Source organism: Peromyscus leucopus, chromosome 22, assembly GCF_004664715.2.
Source record: "Peromyscus leucopus breed LL Stock chromosome 22, UCI_PerLeu_2.1, whole genome shotgun sequence".
Taxonomy (NCBI): Eukaryota; Metazoa; Chordata; class Mammalia; order Rodentia; family Cricetidae; genus Peromyscus; species Peromyscus leucopus.
The window spans coordinates 5,247,530-5,274,298 of NC_051081.1; the positions used below are offsets into that span (position 1 = coordinate 5,247,530).

The 26,769-nt window shown below is 37.8% G+C and overlaps 1 protein-coding gene across 1 annotated transcript; it reads right to left on the reverse strand.

The window, feature by feature from the left end:
• Positions 1-4,914: 4,914 nt before the first annotated feature.
• Positions 4,915-26,446, reverse strand: LOC114687848 (zinc finger protein 883-like). The gene is made up of 4 exons (XM_028862485.2): positions 26,321-26,446; positions 8,015-8,141; positions 7,755-7,815; positions 4,915-6,825 (listed from the first exon to the last, which is right to left on the reverse strand). The coding sequence occupies exons 1-4, from the start codon at positions 26,321-26,323 to the stop codon at positions 5,013-5,015; spliced, it is 2,004 nt and encodes a 667-aa protein (XP_028718318.1). The 5' UTR covers positions 26,324-26,446; the 3' UTR covers positions 4,915-5,012.
• Between the last annotated feature and the right edge of the window lie 323 nt (positions 26,447-26,769).

Consider the following 26,769-nt stretch of genomic DNA (forward strand, 5'->3'; position numbering starts at 1 on the left):
ATGTATAGGCCTGGCCTTTGGGAAAGCACAAGCCTTCTTCCACTGTTTGGGCTGGAATATGGAGCCTAGGAGTGCAGGTGTTTTGAAATCAATAAATTCTATTCTATTGCAAATTTTATAGTAAGAACTCCCATAACAGCAAAAGTTTGTATAACAGAAGGCCATTTTGCAGAAGAATTTTCTGAGGATTGAGGTACAGTCCAAAAAATTACAATATGCATAAATGAACACATGCATATAGGGCAACTGAGGTTCAAGAACAAAGGGAGTGACAGCCATTTGGCATAATTCATTACTATTTTTAACTCTTGGATTAACTCAAGCTATGTAACTCTGACAGTGTAAAAGGATATAAGCAGTGCCTTCCTGTACAATTTCTCCCTTCTCTAAGTGGTATGGGCCCTGTACATAAAGTACAGGGTAGGTGCTGAAGTTCCTGTTCTAGAGAGGAAAAATATAAGGCAGACTCATGCATCAGCTGGCTTATTTCCTTCTGTAATAAAAACAGGCAGGTCAGAGTATGCAGAAGAATAAGTAACAAAGAAAGGATGCCTGAGAGTTTTCATCAAATGTTTCTGTTCCTGTAGTAATAAGAAACAAAACAGGCAGTGAAGATAATATTAAAGCAATTTCTATAAACAACATAAACAAAATCTGAAACAATATTTTCAGGTTTATAAAATAATTGTAAAATACATGAATCAAAACAGCAAGTTCTGCCTGTTGAGCTCAGGGAAAACAAGTGTTAATAAATTGATGAATATCTTATCTATGAATCCTTCCTAATCCATTAGATAAGCCATAAATAAAATAAGTTTATGCTGGTGGAATGAGAGAAGTTAAATAATTTTTATAATTACAAATTCAGGTCATATGAGAAAACCTCTCTTTTGCCAAATGGATAATGATTTCCTATCTTTCCACAGTAATCTGCACATGATTTAAAAGTCCATACAATTCTTTAATGCACTTAAACACTGGTTTTTCTTCAAGGGTTATATAGTACAGCAACATTCAAGTCTGTAAAACTTTTTGACATTGGATATTGTGCTGGTTCAGTAATTGAGCAAGAGAAGCAAGGAAAGCTGATATGGTATGAATAAGTCCATTTCAAAGTTTTCTCCTCTGTGCTGTAATACCTGTATGAGCCAACTTAGTTAGGAAAATAAGTACATTTAAAGGGAGCCAATGATCCACAGGATCCACAAATGCCTCTTGTAGTCTGGATTCAAATACCTGTAGTTCTTACTTTTCCTCTAGAGGTAAGATGCGAGGACCAACCAATGATGTCTCTCCTTTTGCAGTTTCAAATAGACTAGTTAGTGCATCATTAGGTACTCCTAAAGGAGGACATAGTCAATTAATACCCTCTAACAATTCCTAAAGTCATTAAGTGTTTTTCAGTTGTCTTCTCTAAAGAATTTTTGTGTTTGTGTGGTTTAGCAGCTGTTCTAGGAACTGGTTTTCCTAAATATTACACAGTGTCTGATCATTGTTGCATTTTGGTACAATAATAAGTCCATTGCTTTATGTTTGTTTGTTTTCTGGCATATCATATGTCATATCATATATGAATTGGAGCTGTTCTTCTCTGGAGCAGGTAGATAGGACATAAGGCTAAGGGAAGGCCTGCCTCTCAGGCTTTAACACATTTCTTATGTAGTACTGACACATATTAAAGGAGGTTGTCATGCCTTGAGACAATTCAGTCCATTGGTATTGGAGCAGAAGTATTTTATGTTTGAGTGAGGGAACACAAAAGGCAAAATGCATGATATCAGGATGAGTAAGTATACTTTAAAAGCAATATTTTAAATCCAAAACTACTGAAGGTCAATCTTTAGGAATATCTGTAGGCCTGAGTAAACCTGCCATTAGCCAATTAGTATTTTCTGGGCTTAGAGTGTATATCCATTCATTCCAACAGTTTACCTCTTGTGATATAATATCTGTGGGTAACAATTCAGTGGGGTAAATAAGTACTTTTGAAGCAGCAATGGATCTACAGGATACACAAATACCTCTTTGGTCTGGATTGAAATAGCTGTAGTTAATTTTTGCCTCTATAGATAGTATGTGAATATATTCTAATTCCTTCTCTCCTACTAGTGTTTAAATGGATTGGTTAGTGCATAATTAGGTGTTAAACTGTTCAGTTTTGCTGAAGTTGCATTGAAAATACTAACCATACCGCATGAGGCCAGAAAGAAACTTGTAAGTAAAGTCAATTTTATTATAGGCTCTTTTAAATATTCACCAAAATGGAGAGAATTCAAGATTAGATTGATCATTAAATTACTCACCCCATGCTTCAGGGTCAGTTTCAGAATATGGAGCATATGTATGTAAAGGAGGCTGTAGTAATAATGGGACCTGGGAGAATGGAGCTGATAAATAAGGACGGTTAAAATCTCATACAAGAGACAACTTTATTCATTGCCTGAGACAATTTATACTCTGCAGGTTAAGAAAGGTTACATGAGTGAAGTTCTCATGAGTTAAAGTTGTATACAATGATAGAGCAAGCCACATGGGACAAAAATATGTTTTTCCATTCAGGCATATAAAGGATAGGTCAAACATTTAATTGAGCAACACCACCAAGCAATAATGAGTAACCAAAACTCCAATCACATCTATCTGCACAAAAACACATTTCAAGAACAATTTCTGGATTTGAAGAAACTGAGGTCACAAGACTTTTGTTTCATTTTCTTGGAGTGTTAACGTAAGTATTCAGAGTTCTCCTCAAATGACTCCTTTCCAAGACCATGTCTGATAATAAATATAATTAATTTTATTTTCATTTTTAGAAAAAAAATAACATATAAGAAAGTTCTTTTAAAAATATGGAGTCTCACACACACACACACACACACACACACACACACACACACACACACACACAATTGTCTTTGTACCATTTACATACCTGGTGCCCTAGGAAGCCAGAAGAATGCATCCTCTCTCCAGGACAAGGCTTTATAAGCAGTTCTGAGCCATCTGATGTGGGTGATTAGAACCAAATTGGGTACCCAACTGCAGCTTTACAAATGAGTCAAATTCTCAACATGCCAATATGTTATTATAATGTAGAAGATGAAGTTGTGCTATTATTGTTTCTGTCTTCCATCACTGGGAGGTGATGAAATTTCCTATATGATCTCTGAAGGATTGAATGCTTTCTATCCCTCTGTGAATAGACTCTGATCATCATTTCTTATTGTAATTGTAAACACAGTTCTCTTAATGTGAATGAAGACAACAAAAGATTTAATTGTGTAGAGATGAGTCCAGATTATGTTAGGGAAAGTTCCATAATGTGATATATTCTTTTAAACATAATTTACTTTTACTTTATATTCATCAGTGTTTTGTTGGGATCTAAGTCTCTGTGAAGGTGTTGTATACCTTGAAAGAGGCCTACAGACAGTTGTAAACTCCCATGTTGATCCTGGGAATTGAAACTGTGTCCTCTGGAAGAATACCCAGTGTTTCATTGCTGAGCCATCTGTCCACAATCCTAATTTTGGATTTTTCTGATAACATGCCATAGGATTTTGGCAATGAAACACCATGACCAAAAAGCATAATGGGGACAAAAGGGTTTATTTGGCCTAAACTTCCATGTTGCTTTTTATCACTGAAGGAAGTCAGGATAGAAACCTGAATGAGGCAGGAACTTGGAGATGATCCAGATGCCATGCAGGGTGGCTTCTTAACCCCATGGCTTGCTCAGCCTGCTTTCGTATACAACCTAGGATATCTCCCCATCAATCATTAATAAAGAATATGCCTTAGAGTCAGATCTTATAGAGTTTTCTCAATTGAGTTCCCTTTTTTGATAACTGTAGCTTGTTTGTGAAGTTGACATAGGACTAGCCAGTGTAACTGACCACTTTTCAACTTGACACACAAACATGGCACTATTATGCCACAACCTTTCCTTTCTCATTCATTCACAATATACTTCATTAGAAACATAGATAACTTTAATAAAAGTTCCACAATCTTTATAAATTCATAGAAATTAAGTTTCTTTTTAAAAACAAGCAATCTAACTAAAATTGAAAATCTGTTTAAAAATTCTAAGCCTTTCAAATATGGCTCATGGAAAAATCAAAATTAAATTAAATACTGTCTCTATGCAAGAGGAAGAAGCAAGGCAGTCAAAACCTGAAAAAAGCAAAAACAAAGTCTGACTGTATAAATTAACTCAACCTCTAGTGACTGGGAACCACGCAGAATCTTCAGGGATTCTCCAAAGGGCTTGCGTCACTTCTTTGGCTCTGTGCTCTTCAGTACACATAATTTCTAGGCCCTTACTGGTTCCACTTTACTACTGCTGATGGTCTTGGTGGACACCACATGGTACTGGCATCTCCAAAATGATGTATTCTGCACCTGGTGTTCAAAGCTTTACCTGATTTATAACGTTCAAGGGATTTTTCTCTACGAAAATCTAGAAAAGATGTATTCTTTCATGCCTGTGAAGATGACTTTATATATGAATGTTCTACCACATTAATAGACCTTCTCTCCTGTGTGATTTCTTTCATGTTGTTTAAGAACACTGAAATATTATATAAAGGCTATACCACATTGAATACATTCATAGGTGATCTCCACCATTAATTCTTTCGTGAGTTGAAGATGACTGCTATAAGTGAATGCTTTACAACATTATGTTCACAGCCTTTCTCTCCAGTATGATTCTTTTATGATCGTGAAGAAGTTTTTCACAGCAAATTCTTTACCACATTGATTACATCCATATGGTTTCTCTCCAGGATGAATTCTTTCATGGCTATGACGATGAATTTTCTATGCAAATGCTTTTACAACATTGATTTCATTCAGAGTTTTCTCTCCAATATGACTTCTTTAAGGATTGTGAAGATGATTTTACATGTAAAGGCTTTACTACATTGTTTACATTCATAGGATTTCTCTCTAGTATGCCTTCTTTCATGACTGTGAAAGTCACTTTAACGTGTAAAGGCTTTACCACATTAATTAGATTCATAGGGTTTCTCTCCAACATGAATTCTTTCATGTCTATGAAGAGAACTATTCCATGCAAATCCTTTACCACATTGATAACATTCATAGAGTTTCTCTCCAGTATGTTTTCTTTCATGATAATAAAGATAACTTTTATGTACAAATGCTTTGCCACATTGATTACATTCATAGGGTTTCTCTCCAGTATGACTTCTTTCATGACTGTGAAGATGACTTTTACGTGTGAAGGCTTTGGCACACTGATTGCATTCATAGGGTTTCTCTCCACTATGAATTCTTTCATGACTGTGAAGATCACTTTTCCTTGCAAATGTTTTACCACATTGATTACATTTATAGGGTTTCTCTCCCACATGAATTCTTTCATGACTGCGAAGATGACTTTTACGTATAAAAGCTTTGCCGCATTGATTACATTCATAGGGTTTCTCTCCATTATGAATTTTTTCATGACTGTGAAGATGACTTTTACATGAAAATGTTTTACCACATTGATTACATTCATAGGGTTTCTCTCCAGTATGATTTCTTTCATGATAGTAAAGATGACTCTTCTGTGCAAATGTTTTACCACATTGATTACACTCAAAGGGTTTCTCTCCATTATGAATTCTTTCATGACTTTGAAGATCACTTTTACGTGCAAAGGCTTTACCACAATGATTACAGTCATAGGGTTTCTCTCCAGTATGAATTCTTTCATGTCTGTGAAGAAGACTTTTCCACGCAAATGCTTTTCCACATTGATTACATTCATAGGGTTTCTCTCCACTATGAATTCTTTCATGACTGTGAAGATGACTTTTACTTGCAAAGACTTTACCACATTGATTACATTCATAGGGTTTCTCTCCAGTATGACATCTTTCATGACTGCGAAGATGACTTTTACGCATAAAAGCTTTACCACATTGATTGCATTCATGGGTTTTCTTTCTTTTATGACTTCTTTCATGAATGTTAAAAGCATTTTTACATGTATAGGATTTACCACACAGATTACATTCATAGGGTTTTTCTCCAGTATGAGTTCTTTCATGACTGAGATGACTTTTTTGTGCAAATGCTCTACCACATTGATAAAATTCACAGGAATTCTCTCCAGTATCACTTCTTTCATGTTGTTTAAGAATACTGGGATATGTAAAAGCTTTATCACATTGTTTATATTCATACTGTTTCATTATAGTATTCGTTCTAGGTAATTGAAGGTATGTATGACATGCAAAGGCTTTATCAGTTCGATTATATTCATAGGGTTTAATTTTCAAATGTGTCCCTTGCTGTAACTGTAATGGGCAATCAGATCTAAATGTTTTATCATGTTGTTTACATTCACAGGATTCCTCCTCTTTATGGGTTCTTTTGCATGTTTCAAGATACCTGTGATGGTTTAACCCTTTAGCACATGAGTTACATTCATCAGTTCCTTTTACCATATGAGTTTTTACACTTCTTTGAAGAGAACTGTAAGAACCCCAAGCTTTATGACACTGATTGCATTTGTAACATTTTCCTACAGTGGGAATCATATTACATGTGCAACATGAACCAGTACAGACAGAAGAATTTCCAAATTCCTTGTACTCATAAACCTTTTCTTCAGTGTAAGAATATTGGTGTATTCCCAGGGATGCTGGAAATCCAATAAATTCTATACTTGATTCACAATCACACTGTCTACTCATAGTAGTAACTACTACATATCTTTTGGTTTTTCTGGGTGAGAGAGAGGTACCTATCTTCTTTCCAGATCCCTTATGCTCACATGGCTTATATCCAGAGTGACAGATGATATATCTGTTAAAGGAACAATAACAAACAAAGGGTTTTCACACTGCATTCACACAGTTTAACTTTTTGTTCCTCATAGAGATATAGTACAGTGATTAAGTGCTGTGGGATGGTCTGTATGCCAAATGTGTTGCTCTGATTGGTCAATAAATGAAACAGATTGTCCAGTAGCCAGGCAGGAAGTATAGGCGGGACTAAACGAGAGGAGAATTGAGAAAACAGGAAGGTGGAGGAGGACACCAGCCTCCGCCATGACAAGCATCATGTGAAGATGCCGGTAAGCCACGAGCCATGTGGCAAGGTATAGATTTATAGAAATGGATTAATTTAAGATATAAGAACTAGATAGCTAGAAGCCTGAGCCATTAGGTCAAACAGTTTAAATAATATAAGCATCTGTGTGTTTATTTTATAAGTGGGCTGTCAGACTGCCGGGGTTTGGTGGGACCCAGAGAGGAAACTCTCCAGCTACAATTAAGGTTTCTCCACCATGACAACATTCTTGCATCTCATAAACTGACCTTTTAACTAAACTATGGTAACTCTCTACAAGTATAAGAGTAACACAAGCTAAGGGACAATTTGCTTATGAATGTTTTTGGACATACACTAATACTCTAGTCAATGTGAATGCCTTTCCATTAGTTAAATGGAATGAAACTAAATGGAGTCATGGATCTCAAGGAATTATGATTGATATGGTGACATTTGTTAAGGCATTGTTTCTTTGTCTTCTCTTTTACAGGAACACATTGCAAGCACAGGTTAGCTATCTGAAATTGAGGTACATGATATTATAAGAATTTAATAATCATCACAAAGCTGTAATTATTTATACTGTTGGTTTTCATTAAATATCAGGGCACTTTAAAAGTTCTTCAGAGGCATTGTATCACCTTGTACATGAAAGGTATCACCTTGTACATGAAAATTACCTTCCATGTCTTCTAGAACTTTGACAATGTTCTCCAATATTCTGGTCTTCCCATTTGTAGCCTAAAATACAGTACCAGAAATGAATGATATATTACTGGAAATCATGCAAAATTTGAGTTATATTCAGTGAACCTTAGAACCATGCCTAATTTATGTACCACATGATTCTTCTTTCACAGTAGAAATCACAGTGAAACAAAAATACCTAGAAATGCTTGTATCCTTAAGTTAGAAACTGAAGGAAAACTCATATTCTTACCTATAGCAATGAGGTTATCACAAGTTTCCAGCATCACATCTCTGTAGAGACTCTTCTGCGAAGGATCTAGCAAAGCCCACTCTTCCAGACTAAAGTTCACTTGCACATCTTCATAGGTCACTGTATCCTAAAAATCACATACACATATGAAACTGAAATGGTAAGACTGAATGCTCTAAAATTATACTTCACTGGGAATATACTTACATAATTATGTGTGCTTGACAAATTTATTTCATATCACAGAATTTCAAATGCAATCAGCAAACCATTTTAGAGGGAATTGGAGAAAGAGGACCATGACTCTCAGGTTTAAGTCCTCTGAACAACATCTGGCATTGCAAGAGAAATGCTGACATATATAGAGAGACATTCAAACAAAGCAATAGTATTGAATAAACAGCAGCAAACTTGTTTCAAAATTGCTGATATCAAAAAGGATGGACAATATGGATATGGTGGTGCAAACTCAGGAGGCAGAGAAGTGAATCTCTGTGATTTCCAGGCCAGCCTGGTCTATGGAGAGATTTCTAGGACAGTCAGAGCTATATAATGAGACCCTGTGTCAAACAAAGAAAAACACTGAACTCAAGGGGTTTACTCTAAATTCCACCAATGAATTAAACATACATTCCAGAAATGTATTTGGCTTTCAGAAAACTGGATGCCTCATTTAATCTCTAAGGCTAATATATTCCTATGGAATAATGCATTTTTATAAAGTTACTGACAGACATATAAAAATGATTCTCAAAAACTTTGTGAAGGAAAGGCTGATGTTAAACAATAAAAGAAAACAAACAAAAAATCTCAGTAGAATATAAATATGGATCAACAGTTAAGATCAACTTTTACTTTTGCAGAGGACCTGCATCAATCCCTAGGACTCACTTGTGGCTCCCAATACTTAGAACTCAATTTCAAGAGAATCCAGGGCTCTCTGACTTCAGTGAACGCAAGCCACAATGTTACACCTGCATATATGTAAGAAAAATAATCATGCACACATTTCAAAAATTAAAATATATTAAAACAAGCAAAAAGATATGTTACACATCTGCATTGTAGTGATTCAGGAGATCAGTATTAATGTCATGAATGCATGCCATTCTGCTGAAAGAAAATGATACCTTCTGCTAAAGTTTAAAATTTAAAAAGTGGGTAAAGCTCAGCACAAGATCAAATGCTTCATATATACTAAAACCTAATTCTCGTAGCCAAAAATATAAAATAAATACATCAGGGCAGAAAAATGTCATATTTTTGCTTCTATATTACCTTAAGCTATTCAAGGATGGAGTGTGTTTTGTTGGAAATGGAGTGGCTGCATGAGAAAGGCTGCTCAGTTTCAACTACAGAAAGTAGACAAGTGTGGTTGGAGTACAAACACTCAACACCCATCCCCAGAGACTATCATACTCATGGAAAGCCCCTGATCCTAGAGATAGCATTTGCATCCTAATGAAAACCAGAAACCTCACACAAAGTCTCAAATATATCTTCAAAATTGGGAGATATTTTCATTCAACCCACCATTTTGACACAGTCCATGATAGGCTCACATTCAACCCACAATGTAAAATGCCTTTATTCTAGCCACAAAGATTCCTATATTCTGTAATACTACCCAAAATGTTAGAATGTACAGTTTAGTCAGGTGGCACATGCCTTTAATCCCAGCACTCGGGAGGCAGAGGCAGGCGGATCTCTGTGAGTTCGAGGCCAGCCTGGTCTCCAAAGCGAGTTCCAGAAAAGGTCAAAGCTACACAGAGAAACCCTGTCTCGAACCCCCCCAAAAAAAAAAAGAATGTAAAAAGTTTCTTCTGACACTGAAGACATTTTCTAGAATGTGTTTTCTTGTGAAATCAAAAAAGAAATTGGATTTTCTACTTAAGAATTAAGTACTTTGTTTTAAATTTTGCAAGGTGACTCAGATTTAAATAGTGCAAGGCATTTAACAGTTGAGGCAGAAAAGGAGCTGACCCAAGTAAGACAAAACATACAGGGTGCCTATATAGATGGATTAGATTTCACAACTGAGTATATTTTGGTAATTTTCCCTTCTACCCATTCCCCTACTGGGCTTATTATGCAAAGGGAAGATAGTGTTTTAGAATGGATATTTTTAGCTCATAAACAGAGTAAAAAGTTAAAAACCTGTAGGGAAAATATTTCTTAATTATTTATAAAAAGAAGACTTCATCAATTGTGAGGAATGGATCCAGCTGAGATTGTAGTACCTTATACTTATGTTGAAATTATGCAATTATGAGTAGTTAATGATGACTGGCAAATATCCTGTAGTAATTATTTAGGAGATATTAACAATAAATATCCCAAAAGTAAAAGAAGTCCGTTCATAAAAATAACTGAATGGGTTCTTCCCAGCATGGTGAGTCGAGTGCCTATTTCTTCAGCTCTTACATTTTGTGCTGACCCAAGTAAATTAGGAATGGCTGGTTATAAAGCAGGAAACATCAGTAAAATAATTCAAAGTCCATACGCTTCAGTTAAAAAATCAGACTTGTATGCCATTCTAATGGTTTTATTAGACTTTAATAAATCTCTTCATGTAATTATTGATTCTCTGTAGTCAGAAGTTTTCCTGTGTCCCACCCAGCCCCACAGTCAGGACTAAAGTCTTTCACCCACGTCCTGCAGCCCCTTGGTCGCAAATAAACACACAGAGGCTCACATTATTTACAAACTGTATGGCCTATGGATCAGGCTTCTTGTTAGGTAGCTGTTATAACAATTCATTTCTACTAATCTGTATGTTGCCAAATGGCCATGGTTTACCGGTTTGCTGGTATCTTGTTGCTCCTTGGGCAGTTGGCTGGAATCTCTCCACTCTCCTTTCTTGTCTCTCTCCAGTTTGAAAGTAACCTTATTCTGCCTCACCATTGTCCAAACAGCTTTATCAATCACTCAGAGCAACATATATTCACAGTGTACAGAAAGACATCCCACAGTAATTCTCAATATGCAGAAGGGGTTGTATTACATATTGAAACTGCTGAACTTATTCCTGATAATTCAAAATTAACTTTATTATTTATACAACTACAACAGGCAATCTGAGAAAGGAACTGCCCACTTTATTATTACCCATATTTGGTCTCATACTGGATTGCCTGGGCCATTAGCAAAAGGAAATGAAAAAATTGATCAACTATTAATAGGAAATGTATTAGAGGTTCAGAATTTTATTTTAAAAATCATGTTCATAGTAAAGGCTTAAAGGATAAAATTTCCATAACCTGGTGACAAGCTAAAGAGATTATAAAAAAAACTGTCCCAATTGTTCTTTGTATAACCAAATTCCTTTACCTGCAGGAAGTAATCCTAAGGGTGCTCAAAGAAATGAAATTTAGCAAATGGATGTATTTCATTTAGCAGAATGTAAAAAATTAAAATATGTTCATCATACTATTGATACATGCTCTGGATTTCAAAGGGCATCTGACTTAAGTTCTGAAAAGGGTGATTCTGTATTTACACATTTATTCGAGACAATGGTTGTAATGGGTATACCAATACAAACTAAAACTGATAATGCTCCTGCTTATGTTTCCAATGAAATGAAACAATTTTTTTGCATATTATAACATAAAATATATTACAGGAATATCATATAATCCTGAAGGACAATCTGCTACTGAAAGATTTAACTGCACTCTAAAAGAGATTCTTATAAAACAAAAGGGGGATATGAGGACTCCCTGAAGTAAATTACATGATGTTTTACTAACTAAATTTTTTTAAATGCTAATGAGACAGGGACAACAGATGCTGAAAAGCATTGGACCATAGAAAAACACTGCTTAAGTAAGTCGGCTTGTGTCCTACAATGATGCCTTGACAGCTATATGGAAAATGGGAAAGGTGTTATGATGAGGCCCGAGGTTATGCTTATGTTTCTATAAGATACAAGAAGTTATGAATACCATCAAAGTTGACAAAAGTTATAAAAACCTTTTGAATGCTACAACAACTTTGTTCCTTGCTACATAATCTGTGGTAACCGTTGAGGTAACAGGGACTGATCATGCTTACTGGGCCTATTTTCCCAATTCTCCAATTAACAGAGGAATAAGTTGGGAAAATATGGATACTCCTGATGTGGTTAATGAATCCTCTTGGCTACCTGGTTCTTATGACCACAGAGGAGCTGCTAAACCTGAGGAAGAGGGTAAGAAGATTACAAACTATACTGTGAGGATGCAAGGAATTCCTATTTGTATGGGTAATGGGATTCACCGCCTAAATATAACTTTTCAATTTTGGCTATCTTTAGTTAGTCATAGTACTGCCCAGAATTTTCATGATAAATTTTACATGTTTCATGCATCTGCTTTTAGAGGACAGGAGATTAATGCTGCTAGTTTCATAAATCTACCATCTTGTAAGATGTGGGTTACCAACAAGGATTCTGACTGGGTACATTAGCAACAATGTAAAGGTGAGAAACCTCGAGTGCTTATTAATATCTCCCATTGACATATCGTTGATTGGAGCCTTTATGGCTTTCCTTGAGGAAAATATTCTCATTCAAAGTTAAGATGACAGAGGTATAGTTTGAATGGAATTGTGGAAACTAGTTCTACCATCAAGTAACCTATCCAATGACAATAGCAACAATGACATGGAGGTGGAATGTCAGGGTCCATGTTACAATTTGGCAATTCAGTTCAGACTAATTTGTGGAAATTGCCAGGTGCCTTACACCCTCTTAAACTTTGGAAAGTTAAATGTTTATGATGGTAAGTATACTTTATCTTTTAGATTGAATCAAAGTCACACCTTAGTAGCATGTGTACCATTACCTTATACATTATTGAAAGAGCTACACAATGGTACCTTAACAACTATAGAATCACTATATACAACTATAGAATATAACTATTTATAAATATATAGTGTAAGTATAGTATTGTATTTTGAATGTTTTACTCTCCATACCTGTATTAATGTTAGCATGTTATTGGATGTTACTTCTGAAAGATATATGTTCTTAGAGCAAGGCCAGCAATCTGGTTACCAGTGAAGTTTTCGAGGCTATGGTAAGACTCAGGTGTGCTGATTCTAGTCCAGGAGCTCCCAGAGAGAATGTTAAAAGAACATGTCCGACGACTGGACTGATTATTGCTATAATTATGAGTGTTGGTGATCTCCTACTTGGGGCCCCATTCTACACTCAGGTCTCACTACTCCCATTCTAGACCCCGCCCCTTCAAAAAGCCCACCAACCAGCAGATCCTCCTCTCAGAAAGCCAGCCAAGGGTCATTTCTTCCCCTAAGGGTGCTCAAGATCATGCCTGCAGGCTACTTAAGACCTGGTAGCCATATTTACCACATGAATCCACTGTGAGATGGTTTTTCACTCTTTCATTCTCCCCATCCCCCAATAAACCTCTTACGCTAACTCTGTTGTCCCTGGCATGTTTTCTTAGTGGTATACTTTGAAAGGGCCCACAAAAAAGTACCCACTTTGCCTTTTTACTCTCTAAGCTCTCCTGGCATTTGGTCTGGCTATGGTGGGATTCTAGCCACAACAGATGCATTCTCTTTGTGTGTTCCTGTCTACTATCCCACTCTAAACTGCATAAATGTTCCATCCTTACATTTCCTACTATGTGGGAGTCAGAGATGCAGAGGCTGGGTGCTTCATACCTAGAACATGCCTGTTCTCCCTTACAATGTTTGATGAGCTGGCCCTCAGTGAGAGACATGCCAGCTCCTGGCAGCACACCTATTTTCTCTAAAAAGATGGATGGTTGTAAAAGAACTTCCCTTGGGCACTTGCATTAAATGTAGCAAATCCAGTCATAGAGCAGAAAAAAACTTCCTTTCACCTCAACTGCTGCCAAGACCCTGTCCAGACTGTGGAGAAGCAGGACACTGAGGGACCATGCTTTGCCAAGGCAAGACACCTGCATGTTCCTGGGGAAAGGGTGCTGCTACTGTATCAAGAAATCTGGTCTGGTGGAAACTAATATCGAGTCACTCCACAAACTGTCTGAAGAACTTCATCACTATTACCAGGGCCCATCTCCATTGCATTCTTTCTGGCAGTCTTCACTCTTCCCACAGCTAGCCTTGTTCATACGGCCAGTGGTAATAAACTTTTTTTTTTCTCCTAGCAATGTGCCTTCTCTTCCTCCCAGAATGGATTCCTGAGGTCTCAGGTGGTGGTTAATCAGATGCTTCTTCACCTATACCTCCCACATGGTCCCATGCCAACAGAAAGTACCCATATTTGAACTGGTGACTCTATACCCCAAAAGATCGGGATGTCTGGCTGGAACCTGCATTCCTGGCTATCCACACCCTGGCCTTTCATAAAAACCACCAAAAGACCAGTAATGCATAGTTGGCAGCTGGAGGCTCCTCCTCTGAAGCTGCCAGTGGCCCAATGCCACCCTAAAGCATTATACTTGGGCACAAATCCAGTTTGTAGGAGAAACATCATCACCCAGCACCTACAGGGTATTTAAGCTCCCTCCTTTTAAATTAGCCATGAGAGTCCTCTCCTGCCCTCCCGAGAGTCACCCAGGAGTTGCTTTGCTCTGTTCATTAAACCTGGATTTATTAAATTAGCCTGATCAGACTTCTTATACTGGCGGCAGAGGATATCCAATAACCATGGATCCAAAACTCATCAATGGGAATTATTTCATTGACTGCTACTGTTGCAACAGCCTGGGTAGTCCTTCATAAAGAAACTTAAATTGCTGAATTTGTTGGTGACTGGCATCAGATTTCTACAAAACTTTGGGCTCAGCAGAATTAAACAGATGGTGACAGTGTTAGTGAAACAGCAGACTTGATGCGAGCTGTGTTACTTTTAGGAGATCAGTTAGAGACTTAAAGGGGACAGATTCTGTTAAAATGTGTTGGTAATGTTAACATTTAATTGTATTTTACCTACTGTATTAAATTTAATGAAAGCAAGTATGATTGGGATAAAGTTAAAATGCCATTGTTGAGTCACCCTAATGGCTCTCAAATGACTTATGATTTACAACAAGAAATTAAGGAAATCTTTTCAGTTAAGCTAGCTGACGTGTCTGGAATGGATGTCATGGAATGCCTTGCAAACACCATACCTTCATTTAACCCTATGAATCATTTGGATAAGTTTTGTATTCTGGCAATTGTTATACTTGTTTTTGCTATAATAATTTTAACACTTTTTAAATATATTCTGACTTATGTACGCGAGACAATGACTGACAGCTCATGGATGGGTCAGAGTTGCAAATGGTACCTTTGTTACAACTGTTTACAATTGTATACAATTGATAAAAAGACTAGAATGCAGAAGGTGATCAGTGGCTAAAGATGCCTTTCCCTTCCGAGTTTACCCTGCTGGGGCCAAGTATCTTCACATTCCAGCACACTGAGCATCTGGTAATTTCAAAGCATAAGCTCCTGTTTATTTGCATCATCTTACTTATGAACATGAAGATAGCCATGACAGTTATGACGAGAATTCTATAGTGACCTTTGCTTTTTTTAAGCTTATCAAATATCATTGAGTGAGTACTTTTTGACTGCCAGGTTTATGTCATTAAAAAAATAAAGTTAAGTAAAAACCATCTTCCAAGGGTACTGGCTCATCAGCGTCAGAAATCTGCAGTGCCTGCGGAGAAAAGTCAGCTGTCAAGACTATGCTACTTTGCAGAGGACCTGAGCCTGGTTCCCAACACCCAGGATGGTTATATCACAAGCTTACAGCTCCAACAGATCTGACCCTTCTTCTTGTGTCAGAGAGAAGCTGGCAAGCATATACATTCATGCAGGCATGCACAATAAAACACACAAAGATTGATTAACAGAAATTGAAATAAAACCTATGGTGAACGCTCCAGATCATGTTAAAAAGAATCATGAGGCAGGCTCCAGCAGCCACCAAGCAGGTTAGATTCTGTTCCCCCAAGATCCACTCTACCGCCCAAACCCATGCACTTGTTCATCCTCCCATGGCCAGCCGTCCCCTACAACCCCAGTAGACAACATAGGCTAGGCCCAACCTATGCAAGATGGAAGAACAGGTTAGTGACTGGCCTCCTCAGCTGAACTGCTCCACCAACCAGACCCTAAACCCCAAGGCACATCCCGTATCTCTCCCCCTTCCATCTCAGCATCAGCAAGGCAGTTGGGCCCTGCCCCCAAATCTGGTGGAACTCCACTCCTCTGGTGCTGTCTCAACCAGCCAGTAGGCAGGTGAGAAACCTGCTTCCAGGCTGTATCACCATCACCACAACCCACTGGATTCAGTCCCCCCAAGACCCACTCCACCACCCAAACCCATAAACCTGTTCATCGTCTCAGTGGCCAGTCCTCACCTGCAACCCCAGCAGACTCATAAGCACAGGCACAACCCACGCCAGTGGAAGAACAGATGAGTTAATGCCAGTTTAAGAATATATTCAACAACAGAAAGGGCAATATGACACTACCAGAACACAGAGATCCTAAAACAGCAAGACCTGAACATTCCAACACAACAGAAGCACAAGAAAATGACCTAAAAAATAACTTTTTAAAGATGATAGAGTACCTTAAGGAGGAAATGAAAATTCTCTTAAGGAAATGGAGGGAAAAAAAAACAAAAAAATTAAAAGAAATCAATAAATCCCTTAAAGAAAGACAAGAAAGTAAACCAAAGAGGTAAATGAAATGGATCAAGACATGAATATTGAAATTGAAGCAATAAAGAAAACACAAACTAAGCAAATTCTGGAAATGGAAAATCTGGGTACGTGAACAGGAACTACAGACGCAATCATCACCAACAGAATACAAGAGATGGAATGGAAAAGAGAATTTCAGGTGTTGAAGATTCCCTAGGAGAAATAGATTCTTCAGTCAAAGTAAATGTTAAATCCAATAAATTCCTAACACAAAACACCCTGGAAATCTGGGACACCATGAAAAGACCAAACCTAAGAATAATAGGGATAGAAGAAAAAGAAGAATCCTAGCTCACCGGCACAGAAAACATATTCAAGAAAAATCTTAGAAGAAAACTTTTCCAACTTCAAGAAGGACATGCCTATAAAGGTACAAGAAGCTGAAAGAATGCAAAACAGGCTCGACCAAAAAAAAAAAAAAAATCCCCTTGCCACATAATAATCAAAACACTAAACATATAGAATAAAGAAAGAATATTAAAAGCTGCAATGGAAAAAGGTAAAGGTCAAGTAACATATAAAGGCAAACCTATCAGAATTGCATCCTATTTTTCAATGGAGATTCTAAAAGCCAGAAAGTCCTGGACAGACATTTTGCAGATGGGAAGAGACCATGCATGCAAACCCAGACTACCATACCAAGTAAAACTTTCCATCACCATAGATGGAGAAAACAAGGTATTTCATGACAGAACAAGATTTAAACAATACCTATCATTAAATCCAGCTCTATAGAAAGTAGTAGGAAAATTCCAACCCAAGGAAATTAGCTGCACCCACAAAAACACAGGGAATAGATAATTGCATACCAGCAAAACCCAAAGAAAGAAACACACACAGGGATAAATATGTGCCAATGCATGCATGCACGCAATACCACCACCACCAACAACAACACCAACACTAAACCCAAAAAATAACAGGAGATAACAATCACTAGAGATTAATATCTCTAAACATAAATGGACTCAATTCACCCATAAAAATACACAGGCTAACAGAATGGATATGAAAACAGGACCCATCCTTCTACTGCTCACAAGAAACTCAACTCAACTTCAAAGGCAGACATTAACTCAGAACAAGGATTGGGAAAAGATTTTCCAATCAAATGGACCTAAGAAGCAACCTAATAGCTAACAAAATAGACTTCAAACTAAAATTAATGCAAAGAAATGGAGGACACTGAATATTCATCAAAGGAAAAATCCATCAAGATGAAGTCTTAATTCTGAATATCTATGCCCCAAAACACAAGGGGATCCACATTACTATAAGTTTAAATCACACAACAAACCTCACACATTAATAGTGGAAGACTTACACACCCCACTTCTCAGCAATGGACAGGTCTGCCAGAAAGAAACTTAACAAAAAAAACAAGGGAATTTGCTATGACTCAAATGGACTTAACAGACAACTAAAAAACATCTCACCCAAACACAAAAGAATATAATTGTAATAAACCCCTGTATCATATCGGATCACCCTGGATTAAAGTTAGAGATCAACAACAACACAAACTAGAGACAAATTTCAAACTCATGGAAACTGAACAACTCTTAACTGAATTACCACTGGGTCAAGGAAGAAATAAAGAAAGAAATTAAAGACTTCCTAGAAGTCAATGAAACTGAATCCACATCATATCCAAACTTATGAGACACAATAAAAGCAGTACTAAGAGCAAAGTTTATAGTACTAAGTGCCTACATAACAATTTGGAGAGATCTCACACTGGTGACTTAACAGCACACCTGAAAGATCTAGAACAAAAAGAAGCAAATTCACCCAAGAGAAGTAGATGGGAGGAAATAATCAAACCCTGGGCTGAAATCAATAAAAACAGAAACAAAGAGAACAGTACAAAGATCAATGAAAGAAAGTTGGTTCTTTGAGAAAATCAACAAGATAGACAAACCCTTTATCCAAACTAATTAAAAGAGAGAAAATATCCAAATAACAAAATTAGAAATGAAAATGGGGACATAACAGACACTGAGAAAATCCAGAGCATATTTAAGTCATACTTAAAATACCTGGACTCCACAAAATTCAAAAAAAGAAATAGACAATTTTCTGGATACGTATAACATACCAAAATTAAATCAAGACCAGATAAACAATCTAAATAGACCTATAGCCCCTAAGGAAATGGAAGTAATCATTAAAAGTCTCCCAACCACAAAAGCCCAGGAACAGATAGTTCCAGTGCAGAATGCTACCAGTATTTCAAAGAACAGCTAATACCAATAGTCAAATTGTTTCACACAATAGAAAAGAAGAAACATTACCAAACTCTTTTTATGAGGCTACAGTTACCCTGATACCCAAACCACACAAAGATGCAACAAAGAAAGAGAATTACAGACCAATCTCCCTCATGAACATTGATGCAAACATACTCAATAAAATACTGGCTAACTGAGTTCAAGAACATATAAAAAAAATCATCCATCATGATCAAGTAAGCTTCATCTCAGAGATGCAGAGATGAAAATCTGTTAGTGTAATCCACCATATAAATAGATTGAAATGAAAGAGCCACACGATCATCTCATTAGATGCTAAAAAAGCCTTTGACAAGGTCCAACATCCCTTCACAATAAAGGTCTTGGAGAGATCAGGAATACAAGGAACATTCCTAAACATAATAAAAGCAATATACAGCAAGCTGATAACCAACATCAAATTAAATGGAGAGAGCGATTCCATAAAAATTACAAATAAGACAAGGCTGTCCACTCTCTCCATATCTATTGACTATTATATTTGAAGTTCTAGTTAGAGCAATAAGACAACAAAAGGAGATCAAATGGATACAAATTGGAAGAGAAGAACTAAAACTTTTGCTATTTGCAGATGATATGATAGTATACATAAAATTCTACTAGGAAACTACTACAGCAGATAAACACCTTCAGTAATGTGGCTGGTTTCAAGATTAAGTTAAAAAAATCAGTGGCCCTTCTATATACAAATGATAAACTGGCTGATAAAGAAATCAGAGAAACAACATCCCTTGCAATAGTCACACATAAAATTTAAGGGGTAACTCTAATCTAACAAGTGAAAGACCTGTATGACAAGAACTTTTAGTCTTTGAAGAAAGAAAGTAAAGAAGATATCAAAAAATGGAAAGAACTTCCATGCTCATGCATTGGTAGAATGAACATAGCAAAAATGGCAATCTTACCAAAAGCAATCTACAGATTCAATGCAATCCCAATCAAAATCCCAACACAATTCTTCATAGACTTCAAAAAAACAATACCCAACTTCATATGGATAAACAAAAAACCCAGGATAGCTAATGCAATCCTGTATAATAAAGGAACTTCTGAAGGTATCACCATCTCTGACTTCAATGTCTACTATAGAGTTATAATAATAAAACAGCATGGTATTGGCATAAAAACAGACACGTGGGTCAATGGAATTGAAGACCCTGAGGTAAATCCACACAGCTGTGAACACCTGATTTTGAAAAAAAAGCCAAAATTATATAATGGAAAAAAGAAAGCATCTTCAGTAAATGGTGCTGACATAACTGGATGTTGGCTCTCTCATTCTTTAAACTCAAGCATGTTGTTAAAAGGAAAATGCAAACTCCCTGTATCATGCCAGAAGAAAAGAGCCATCTTCTGCTATGGGACAGGAGAAAAGCCAAATTAATTAAGGGACTATTCTATTACTAATCTCAACTCTTTGATTCTATTCTGATTCTTTGAACTTTTCTTAAAGTATGAATTTTATATCAAAATTTACAAGATTAATATATATATAGATATATGTATATACATTTTAAACTTTGTTAAGATATGAATGGTCATATAAAGTACTAACTAATTCTAGAAAGAAAAAAGGCTTCAGTTAGCTGCATATATATGTCTTCGTGTTTGAGTTTATCAGTTTTCTGCAGGTATTCATGACCAGGCCTAACATCAACTGAAGTCTCCAGGAAGAAGATGGGGCCCCACAACAACAACAATTCCACATGGACAATAATAACATCACTAAGCTGACAAACATCATCTACAGATCAGCTTTGAACTACAAAGTGCTCAGAGCAAATTTGAGAGGGCTAGCTGAGATGATCCAGTCTCAAAGACTACTTGAATAAGAACTTGAGATAAACCCTGAACTTTGGCATTATACACAGACTGGATAACGAAGGATATAGTTACCTTTCCTAGAATTTGACAATTATCCTAAATTTTTTCTTTCCAGGATAAAGATACCTTCGCCCATACCCAGCAGGAAGCAATTTTAAGAATACAATGCCCACATTCCCAAAGAGGTGGAGAGTGGGGTAGGTGGGCTTTTTTTTGGGGGGGGGTCTTTTAATGGGTTTTGGGTCTGGGGTAATTTTCATTGTTTAGGGGGATTGGTTACAAGTTGTTGTCAAGGATTAGGAAAAGGGCTAAGCAAATGAGATTAGATTTAAGGTCCTTGTTTAAAAAAAGAAAGAAAAAAAGACAATTACTAGTTTTAAATAATTTACATTGGATTGGATTGTTTTATATTGTATACAAATTATATATATTGAAATTGATATTGTTAGAACATGCTATATGTATATTTCTAATTGTACTTATACCGTTCATTTAACAATGTAATGCAATTTTCTGATCCTTGAATGTTATTATTGCCAACTATTAGGATATAAAGAAATGAAAGTTAGTAGTTAAACATTATAATAGAACTTGTAGTCACATTAGGTATGTTTTCAAGATTGAACAGATATATTTTAGATAGACAGGTCATCTTCAAACCCTTCGGAGATCTACAGAATATGGCATTTAAAATGTTTTAATAACTTGGAAATTTTTTTCTTTTTTGTTATGACTATGAGACATATCGGCTCCTGGCAGTACCAATCTACTTCAGAGAAAATATGGGGATTGAAAAAACTGCATATGGAGTTAACTTTCATTGTGGCAAAAGTCAGCCACTGGACAACAAAGTATCCTTGAATCAACTGCTGACAACAGGACAAAATGGACAGGACACGAAACAAAGGACTACCGATTCTTGCCAAAATAAGTGTGGTTTTGGCTTTATCAAAAGGCATCTTCTGAGGCCAGGACAATATGGTACCATCCCTGAAGTGGCCTTTGCAATCCGGAAAAGGTACAGTGCCCTTTTCTTCTAAGGCAACCGAACAGGCAGTGGGCCGATGGCTTCTGATGTGCAATGGAACAGCAGCTGAAACAGTTATTCTTGAAGAGTAACTAAGCTCACACCTCTCAATAGTAGACTGGCATTTAATAGAGGGATGTGGAGAAGAAGGGGATGCTGAGATGAAGCCATATATACACAGCCAAGAAGAATGAACAGCTGAATTTAAAAACTGTCAACAATTTCCAGAATTTAAAATCCTGAATCATGACAGGACACTAGTGGAATTCAGGTGTTTCTGGTACATGGACTGCTCTCACCCAATGTGAGGTTGAACTGTTGACCTTGTGTACATCCTATTTCACAAATGAGTCTGTCAGATATGCTAAGCCTATAGGCTGAAGATGATGCACCAACACTGTTGAGAAACCTCAGATGACTGTCCAGGCAGCTGGCTGTTTCTGTCAACTCACAAATTTTTGGAAGTTGCTTGCATGTACTTCCTGTTTTTATTTTTGTTAGCTAATATTATTTCCTTCTTGGGTCTCTGAGGGAGTTGAAGATTAGTTAGTTATAGTTGAAGATTAATTAGGATAGAAAGTGAATTAGAGCCGGGCGGTGGTGGCGCACGCCTTTAATCCTAGCACTCGGGAGGCAGAGCCAGGCGGATCTCTGTGAGTTCGAGGCCAGCCTGGGCTACCAAGTGAGCTCCAGGAAAGGCGCAAAGCTACACAGAGAAACCCTGTCTCGAAAAACCAAAAAAAAAACAAAAAAAAAAGTGAATTAGATACATTTTGGACTTACCAAAATAAGATAGATAATGGAATTATTTTCTCTGATTTGTCAAATACAAATGGACTATACATTGTTTAGGTATTTATTACTTGTATATATTGTATATAGTTATTGTACTTTTGTATATAGTTTTTCTCATGTTAGTTATAAGCTTTTTCCTTTTTTCTTTTTATTAAAATAGAAAAGGGGAAATATGGTGACATTTTATTTTGTACTAAATTGTTATTTTTATGTTAATAAATAAAGTTGCCCGGGGGTCAGAGCTATTAGCAAGCCATAGGAAAGCTGGGCAGTGGTGGTGCACGCCTTTAATCCCAGCACTTGGTAGGAAGAGCTAGGTAGATCTCTGTGCTTTCAGGGATACAGCGAGCATTGGAGACACACGCCTTTAATCTCACTACCAACCATAGAAAACCGGGAGGTCTGTACAGATAGGCAGTGATGAGGCAGTCAAGTTGTTGGGTTTACAACCAATGAGAAGGCAGAAACGAAAGTCTTTATAAAGACTTTAACACAGGAAGTAAGTCTCTTTCTGATAGGTAGGACCACCGCAGGAGGAAGGGTAAGGTTTTAGCTCTTAGCTCTGACCTCTTGGCTTTCTTCTTTGCATTGGTTCTGTGTTTCTTATTTAATAAGACGGTTGGATACATCTACAGGATGTCAACATGTAGAAGAATGCAAATAAATCTATTGCCTGCACAAAACTGAATTCCAAGTGGATCAAAGACCTCAACATAAATCCAATTACACTGAAGCTGACAGAAAAGAAAGTGGGAACCAGTCTTGAACGCATTGGCAGAGGAGACAACTTCCTGAATATAACACCAGTAGCACAGACACTGAGAGCAACAATTAATAGATGGGACCTCATGAAACTGAGAAGCTTCTGTAAGGCAAAGAATACTGTCAATAAGACAAAATGTCAACCTACAAAATGGGGGAAAAAAATTCACCAACCCCATACCAAACAGAGGGCTGATCTGAATAATATAGAAAGAACTCAAGAAACTAGACAACAAAATACCAAATAATCCAAAGAAAAAGGAGGTACAGACTTAAACAGAGAATTATCAACAGAAGACTCAAATGGCCAAGATATACTTAAAGAATAATTCAATATACTTAAGCAAATAAAAATGATTCTAAGATACCATCTTAAATCTGTCAAAATGGCTAAGACCAAAACCACTAGTGACAGCCTCTTTTGGAGAGAATGTGGAGTAAGGGGAAAATTTCTTCACTGCTGGTAGTAGTGCAAACATATACAGCCACTATGGAAATTGGTATGGCAGTTTCTCTGAAAACTGGGAATCAATCTACTTCATGACAAAGGTATACCAATCTTGGGCATATACCCAAAGGACACTCAATACATGTTCATAGCTGTATTAATAGTCCTGGAAACAACCAAAGAATGAATAAAGAAAATGTAGTACATTTACACAATGGAGCATTACTCAGCAGTAAAATAAAATGACAGCATGAAACTTGCAGGCAAATGGATGGAACTAGAAAAAAAAAATCATCCTGAGTGAGGTAACCCAAATGCAGAACAAAAACAGGCTATGTACTCACTCAAAAGTGGATACTAGCTGTAAAGTAAAGGGATAACCAGGTTACAATCCATAGCCCCAAAACAGCTAGGTAACAAAGAGGGCCCAAAGAGAGATGCATGGATTTCCCTGGGAGGGGGAAACAGAAGACATTTTCTGGGTAAACTAAAAGGGGAGGAGGTATGGGAACATGAGGTAGGTTAGGGGTGAGATAAATGGGGAGAATAATGAAAGAGATTTCTTGATGGGGGGCATTTTGGGATTAGGGAGAAATCTCATGCCAGGTAATCTCCCAGGAATCCACAAAGATGACCCCAGCTAAGACTCCTAGCAACAGTGAATATGGTGCCTGAACTGGTCTTCTCCTGTAACAAGATTGGTGACTATCTTAATTGTCTTCAGAGAGCCTTTAACCAGTAACTGATGGACGCAAATTCAGAGATCGAGAGCCAATCACTGAGCAGAGCTCCAGGAGTCCTGTGGAAGAGAGAGAGGAAGGAAATTATGAGGTGTGTGTGTGTGTGTGTGTGTGTGTGTGTGTGTGTGTGTGTGTGAAGGTCTAGATGGAAGAACCCACAGAGCCAGCTGACCTGTGCTCCTGGGAGCTCCTTGACTCTGGATAGGCAGCTAGGAAAGCTGCATGGGACCAACCTAGGCCCTCTGCATATGTGTGATAGCGTATAGCTTGGTCTGTTTGTGGAGTTCCTAGCAGTGGGATTAGGACCCGTCCCTGGTGCTTGAGCTGGCTTTGGGAGCCATTCCTGATGCTGAGTTGCCTTGCCCAACATTGATGCAGGGGGAGGAACTTGGTCCTGCCTTAATTTGAGGTGCCATGTTTTGTTCACTCCCATAGAGGCCTGCCCCTTTCTGCATGGAGACAGAGGAGGAGTGGTTGGGGGGAGAGTAGAAGGGAGGTGGGAACGGGAGGATAGGAGGGATGGGAAACTGGTTGGTACGATAATAAATGAAAAAAATAATAATAAAAAAAGAAAAGAAAAAGCAAATGAAAGCTAAAAAAGCATGCAATGAACACCATACATTTACTTGAGATCTAGAAGTAATTATTTTATTAACCCATCAGCTTATAATAGTTTATGTAAATGTTACACACACACACACACACACACACACATATGGAGCAGAGTTGTCAAGGGTCTTTGCTCTAGGGAGACAAGTCTCTTGAATGTAATTTTTGAAGATTAATAGTGTATCATGTTAATTTATTTTTTCGCATATAGATCCTCATAATTTTTTGAATGCTTTTATATTGATAAAAGATTCAACTTTTAAATGTTTGAAAAAGTAAACCTGTGGTTTTAAAATTACAGAGATTTAATACTTGGATTTTTGGTTGGAGAGACGGCTCAGCTGTTAAGAGAACATGCTGCTTTTGCAGGGAATTCAAGATTAATTCCATAACCTATACCAGGCAAAAAAGCTTGACTCAAAAAATAAATAAATAAATAAAACAGACAAAAAGGTACACAGACTTATCTTTCTTTAAGGTTTTTTGAGATGGCCTCTCACTATGCAGCACTAGGCGGCCTAGAAAACACTATGTGCTGTTTCACAAAGAATAGATATCAATAGAACATAAGAGAAAACTTATAAAGATACAATTAATATAGAGTCAATTTGACTCACCAGGCCAGGAAACTCAGCATGCCTGATCTTACTGACACAAGTGACTGGACCACCCTGGCATCTACATGCAAATATATTAATGACACAGACTTTACACCCTGCACAGAATTAACTGCAGACCGGTCCTACACCTGAATGTTCAGTGCCAAGTGCAGAACTTCTAGAAGACACTAGTGTGACCAGGGCTCTGTGAGTTAACAACCTGCCTTCCACCAGCAGTAACGCAAGTGGCGCATGCGTGAGCACAGCTTGCTGATGTCACAATAAGGAAATATCCAGCCACAAGACCCACATCCCTGTGTTCTGTGTAGCCACAGCCGCAGCCGCAGCCGCCGCATATGGAAGTTACTCAGAGGCTGCAGGACTTCGGAGTTGCAGGAACAGCAGGGAACTCAGACCTCGCGGGCCGCCGCCTCCGCCGGTTCCCACAGCCCCGGGACCCACACCAGCTCCCTCGACTCCTCCCTGCGTGGGGACGGCGGCCCCTCGCTCACCATGGCGGATTCCGAGCTCGCCCCGCTCTCTTCACAGCTCCCAGCAGACGGTCACAGCGCAGCACACGGAACAAGAGAGTCTCCCTCAGCTCTGGAACCGCCGAGCCAGAAGAATGGTGGACCGGAAATGCCCACCCTATTCTGACTCGGAGGCCCTGATTGGCTAGTGTGTCCTGAGTGACAAGAACAGCTCCCCTAGGGACAGAGTACCGGAGGGACACAGCACAGACCTGTCCCAGACAGGCTGAGATTGGCTTTGCTGCAAAACTTGGAACTGGACTGCAAGGTCGTCCCTGCACCTTTCCTGCAGTCAGTAGGCACTTCTTCGTCCTGGACACGGGGTGTTAGGTCTCAAACCGGGGACAAATGGCTGAGGCGCCTAATTAACATATCCAAGCAAGACATTGTTGCCAGATTCTCCCTGCATCCCTCAGCCCCTACCAGTTACA

What these genes read in the sequence shown, in the direction of transcription:
- LOC114687848 (XM_028862485.2), bottom strand. An exon ending in TGATAACCTCATTGCTATAG is followed by an intron (nt 7,816 to 8,014) that starts GTAAGAATATGA and finishes ACTGTATTTTAG; the next exon opens with GCTACAAATGGGAAGACCAG. An exon ending in AGTTCTAGAAGACATGGAAG is followed by an intron (nt 6,826 to 7,754) that starts GTAATTTTCATG and finishes TTCCTTTAACAG; the next exon opens with ATATATCATCTGTCACTCTG.